This window comes from Palaemon carinicauda, chromosome 34 (genome assembly GCF_036898095.1).
Source record: "Palaemon carinicauda isolate YSFRI2023 chromosome 34, ASM3689809v2, whole genome shotgun sequence".
NCBI lineage: Eukaryota > Metazoa > Arthropoda > Malacostraca > Decapoda > Palaemonidae > Palaemon > Palaemon carinicauda.
In genome coordinates, this window is record NC_090758.1 from 46,082,743 (window position 1) to 46,088,894 (window position 6,152).

The 6,152-nt window shown below is 41.8% G+C and overlaps 1 protein-coding gene across 1 annotated transcript; it reads left to right on the top strand.

Annotated features, from left to right (window-relative positions):
- The first annotated feature begins 3,863 nt into the window (after positions 1–3,863).
- Positions 3,864–5,373, top strand: LOC137626869 (uncharacterized). Its single transcript, XM_068357853.1, has 2 exons — positions 3,864–3,893; positions 4,915–5,373. The coding sequence occupies exons 1-2, from the start codon at positions 3,864–3,866 to the stop codon at positions 5,371–5,373; spliced, it is 489 nt and encodes a 162-aa protein (XP_068213954.1).
- The last annotated feature ends 779 nt before the right edge of the window (positions 5,374–6,152 follow it).

Sequence of the window (6,152 nt, forward strand, 5' to 3'; positions counted from 1 at the left end):
GCTTTCTCCTAGTCAACTAATGCAGTTAGCTGGTTAATTACAGGCTTTTCCATGTCTATAAATATCTTTCTTGCGTTGTCAATAGATTACATGATTGCTTTGAATAATTGTTGACTGCATTAGATGAACATGTATTTATAGATGGATGAGTTCTGGTAATGTTTTTCCTTTTACACATAAGTTTTAGGTGATGTTTCTTAGACAATCTTTATGCATTCTTATATTCCCTTGAAAATAAAGATGATAAGTTTTGTTATAGTTAATAAGACATTTCTTCAAAATAATATCTTTTGATGGATTAATTCTAGATAAATAAAATTTACTTAATGATAAGAATTGATTGTGTAGGTCTTTTGACACAAGACCATTATTGTAGAGTTTATTAAAAATACGATATTTTTCTACATTGATGTCGACATTGATGATTAAGTCGTATAATAAATATGAACATACATATATACCACCTCTCTTTACAATAAATAGTAATCAAAGTAGTAATTGTAGTGCAAAGAATATAATCCTATTGTAGGAATGACTAAATTTTATTCAAATCTTTTTTGTAAATATGGTAAATATATTCACTAATAACCGTCTTTTATGATTTAGAATGCAAATATAAACTGCAACGATAAAATACAACTACCAAATATATCAAAATGGTAGTCATAAGAATCCAAGTAGAATATTCTATTCTCGAACAACCTTTTGATATTATTGAAATCGGCATTATTCACTGAGGACTCTTCCTTTTGACTCTTGGCTGATTCTGCATAATGTGATATTCCTATGCAAGCTGTATTCAGGAACCTCCCACGTGTCTGTGTGTGTGTGTCCCGACCTTTTGTCAGGAGAGAATGGAAAGGAGGGAGATGGAGAAGAGGGATGGTGAGAGAGAGAGAGAGAGAGAGAGAGAGAGAGAGAGAGAGAGAGAGAGAGACAATCCAATATAGACAAGAGTATTGCTTTCCTAAAAGTCTCTTTCACAAGAGGAGGAATATCTGTCAGCTCCCTCTATTGACGAACGTTGATCCATCTCAAGTGACAAATGATGAGGTTTCTCAAGGATATTTTGGCTGAACAATTCTCATCCTTGGAACTCTCTGAAGAAAAACATCTCTTTTATCACTCTGATGTTCATCTTTAGAAAATGTTTTGAAATATTGTTCACTGTCTTGAGTTTTTCACTTCTATATCACAGTAATTTCAAGAGATTCAAAAAAACATACACATACACACACATACACACACACACACATACACACACATACATATATATATATATATATATATATGTGTGTGTGTATGGTGTGTGCGTGTCTATGTGTGTATAATATATATATATATATATATATACATATATATATATATATATATGTATATATATATATATATATATATATATATATATATGTACGATATGCCACAGCATTTTACGTTTTTAGTTAAGTTGGTGCTACACGTTTTCTTTGTTGATGATAAGGATGAGGGTATAAGCAAGCGTCGGGATTGCCTGATGTTTGTTTTGTAATTTAATTATACACATATGTGCACTATTTTGAATTAAATATTTCTATTGAATGGAAAACTGTATACATTTTGTGTTTACTCTTTTGTATGAAAAAGAAGTATTGAGTTTGTACTGAAAAATATTGTATTGTTATTGTTGGCATCTGCCCAAAAGGCCGCGATTTATGCCCGCCTTGGCGCCTTTGTTAGTTCAGCGTGGGCAGGCTCTGGAAAGCACATGGAATTTCTGCATGCTGTGGTTCTGCAGTATTTGTGGTGTGCTGAGCTGCCCAGTGTACTCATCATAGTATTAAGTGACCAGTGTTGCTGTTAGCTAGGAGGCTGAATGCTTTTGGTGGTACAGCAACTTGTACCATTGGTTATCTGGGAATTTTAGTATTAGAATCGGCGTCTGGAAAATGTAAGTTTATTTTCTATGTTAAGTGAACCTTACCTGTGGAATTACTGTATTGTATTTTACATTATTTACATTATTTTGTATTTACATGATATTTAAGGTATATATGTTGTTTTACATGAATATTTACATTATTTTTTTGTATATCTATTGCTGTTTTTGTTTGCAGCGTCAAACCTTGCTTCTTTGATGGAATATATGAACACCACAGAGGAAGAGTGTTGGACTTCACCCTTAGTAAAACGCTGTTATTCAGAACGTAGCTTCACTGGGGGTGCAGTGTTCTACAGTTTGACGAATACTCCAGCCTGGGTCAAGTAACGCCAGCGTGGGACAAGTGGACCTCGTCAGCCTTGTGTCTGCAAGGATCGTCTGTTGTGGCCTCTATCATCTGTCACCATGTCGTCCGTTTCAAGAGCTTCAACAAAGACCAGCCAGTTGGCACTGCGTGTGCGCTTGCTTGAGGCGCAAGCAAAGCTTAAGCAAGCTGAGGAAGCAAAACAGCTTGAAGAAGAGAAATTGGCTTTGGAAATGCAAGCAAAAGCACTTGCAGCTGAAGCTAAAATGCAAGCCAAAACACTTGCAGTTGAAATGCAAGCCAAAGCAATTGCAGCTAAACGCAAGAGCCAAGAAGAGATTAACGGCCTGAAGTTAGACTGTGATAAACTACAGGTAGAGTATGAAACACTTTCTGAAGTTGGAACTTCATATGCTGGTTCCGCTGCTAGTAATGCTTCACAACGGGAGAAGAGGGACTCATCAGATCAGTTGGATGTCAAAGGGATTAAGCAGTGGAGAAGTGATGTAAATTCTCACTATGAGAGTGGGAGAATCAGCAGGGTTCATGAAGCAGATGTGAATCCTACAAACGTCCACAGTGTGACGTATGACCTGAAGGGTCTTGAACATCATTCAACTCCATTGGCCCCAGATGCGACACCTTTTGTGCCAAGACGTGTTCCCTTAACTCAGGATGTATCACAAGCAGATCTGCAAACTTCTGAAATAGTAAAGGCTCTTGATTGTACACTAGCTAGTCAGCAAGAACTAACACGACGAATGCAGCTGCCACAGATGAAGCTGGAGCATTTCAGTGGAGACTTAACCAAATTTTCCATGTTTAAGAATTCTTTCACCTGGATTGTGGAGTGTATTACCGACGACCCTGCACGAAGGCTAACTCATCTATACAACTGTGTAGATGGTACTCCCAAGAACCTGATTGAGAACTGTTTCCATCTACCCACTGACATTGGGTATGATTGTGCTTGGGAGATATTGTGTCGTAAATACAAGAATGACAATGACCTGTCATATGCTTATGTCAAGAAGCTATTTGATTGGAAGGAGATTAATGCAGGTGATATTGATGGCCTGGAAAATTATGCTGCATGTTTGAAGACAGTTAAGGCAGCACTTGGTAATAACTACCATCGAAAAAATCTTCAAGAAACAATGAAGAAGATTGTTGAAAAGCTCCCATACCAACTGATTGTGAGATGGGTAGTGAAATGCGAGGAACATAAGTTCAAGCTTCCAACTCTAATAAAGTACATTGAGAAGCAGGCATGCATTGCCAAGCATCTCTCCTATTATGAGTGCGACCGTCGTACCCCGAAGCCTACTGAGAAGCCATCCAAGCCTGTCAGGCCTAAGACCTTACCTGTGCACCACACAGCTTCACCAGCTAGAGGGAAATGGTGTCCCTTCTGCACTAAGGAGGACCATGAACTTAAAGAGTGCTTCAAATTTGAAAGGTTGAAGCTTCCAGATCGTTGGGAGGTGATAAAGAAGGCAAGATACTGCTTCAGGTGTCTTAATGGTGAACATTCATATGCAAAATGTGAAGATGCATCCATCTGTGAAAAGTGTGGATTTCACAAGCACCATACCATGCTGCATAGTCCACCTAAGTCTGCAAGCAATACAGGTGCGGCCCATGCGGGAGGCAAAGGTGCTATCGGGGGTGGTGAGTAGGCAGTTGGTGCTACAGAAGGTGGCGCGACTGCTACAGCTGGCAAGAGTGCTGTAGCCCCAAATGTGCAACCTATGTTCTCAGTGAGTGCAAGCCAGTTACCTAAGGGAAGAACAATGCTGAAGATCTTACCTGTTCTCGTTAATGGCATCCATGCAACCTATAGATTGATCGACAGTGGAGCTGCCCCAACAATGGCAGTAAGAACCCTGATAGACCGAATGGGTCTCAAAGGAAGACCAAGCAACCAGATCATGGCAACTGAAGCAGGGACTTTCACTTGTAAGGAAGTTCTGTCCCTACACATTGGTAATATTAATACTGATGAAGGAGAGCATGTGACCGACGTGTTCGTGGCTGACAAGATCAATGTGTCTATGGACCATGCCAAGAGTCAAGAATGGCTGACCAAGTGGCCCCATCTGAGTGACCTGGAAATAGAAAGTCTACCTGAAGATCATCGTCAAGTAGAGCTAATCATTGGGCTAGACACGACATTCTAGACCAGCGACATGGGCTGAAGGATGAGCCATCTGCCTACCTGACCAAGCTAGGGTGGGTTGTTTTCGGCCCAACAGGACCTAGATCGACTTCAGCTCCTGCCCCTCTGTTCCATGTGTGCACTGTGGATGATACAACAGAACTTCTGCAACGCAACTTCAACCAAGACTTTTGGGAGAAAGAGACACTCTCAAAGATAGAAGATTCTTTTGAAGGCAAGAGATTCCTGTCTTTGTTGGACGAAACTGTTGTCCAGACAGATGGCAAGTATGTTGCTTGCTTACCCTTTAGTGACACTGAGCCTCTACCTAATAACCGTGCCATGGCAGAACGTAGGGCTCACTCCTTAAAGAAGAAATTTGAGGTAAATGAAACGTACAAGACTATATACGTCGAACAAATAGAGAAGTACCTTTTGAAAGGGTACGCTGAGCTTGTCCCAGTCGACAAGCTGTATCGCAGTGATGGCCGTGTGAACTACATGGTGCACCATGGGGTCAAACACCCTACCAAGGACAAGCTTAGGGTCGTCTTCGACCTTAAGGCTAAGCATGCTGGGACCTCACTCAATGACCACCTCATGCAAGGACCACATCTCACAAGTAGTCTTGCTGGAGTGCTGCTGCGCTTCAGGGAAGGACAACATGCTGTTACTGCGGACATACAAGAAATGTTCCATCAAGTCAAGGTGCTAGAAGACGAGAGGAACTCTTTACGCTTCCTGTGGTGGCCAGGTGGAGACACCAATCAAGCTATTCAAGAGTTCAGGATGACTTCACATGTGTTTGGAGCGCGATCGTCCCCAAGTATAGTCAACTTCTGCCTCAGACAGGCCGCACTTGACTATGGTGACAAGTATGGTGAAGAAGCTTGCCATGCCATACGATGCAACTTCTACGTCGATAATTTGTTGAAGTCAATGGACAGCGAGGAAGACTGTATCCAATTGACAAAAGACCTCATTGGACTCTGAGCTGATGGAGGATTCCGGCTGAACTAGTGGACATCTAGCAACAAGTGCATTCTCGCTGCCGTGCCTGAAGGGGAAAGAGATAAATCAGTGGCTACATTGGACCTTAGTAAGGACGAGCTGCCTACGGAGCGCGCTTTGGGTATCCACTGGGACATGAGCAGTGATGAGTTCACCTTCAAGATCAACCTGAAGGAGAAGCCTAGGACGCGAAGAGGACTTCTCTCTGTAGTGGCTTCCTTGTATGATCCACTTGGTTTTGTTGCACCTTTCACCCTGAAAGGGAAGATGTTACTACAAGACCTGTGTCGTCGCATCTTACCTTTGGACGAAGAAATGAACAACGACGAAGCAAATCGCTGGAGCAGATGGACTTCCCAGCTTCAGTGTCTAGGAGACTTCAAGATCAGAAGAAGGCTGGTGCCTCCAGACTTTGGGGAGGTATCATCGTACCAACTTCACCATTTTGCGGACGCAAGCCAGACAGGATATGGTGTGGCCACGTATCTGCGCACGGTAGGCAAGAATAACCAAGTGAACAGTACACTGCTTATGGGTCAAGCTCGTGTAGCTCCCCTCAAGAGACCGAGTATTCCACGAATGGAATTGACTGCTGCTGCTGTGAAACTCAACTTGATTGCAAGATCAGGTCAAAACTCGATTTGGAGTTGTGTGACTCAGTGTTCTGGACCGACAGCACGTCTGTCCTGAAGTACATCCGTAACCTGTCTGCAAGATACCACACGTTTGTGAACAACCGTGTGAGCCTCATCCGCGACCTC

Bases quoted from the DNA above. Each gene is read 5' to 3' on its own strand.
- LOC137626869 (XM_068357853.1), top strand. From the start codon at position 3,864: ATGCGGGAGGCAAAGGTGCTATCGGGGGTG. The intron at 3,894-4,914 runs GTGAGTAGGCAG...CACCCTACCAAG, and splicing joins CAAAGGTGCTATCGGGGGTG to GACAAGCTTAGGGTCGTCTT.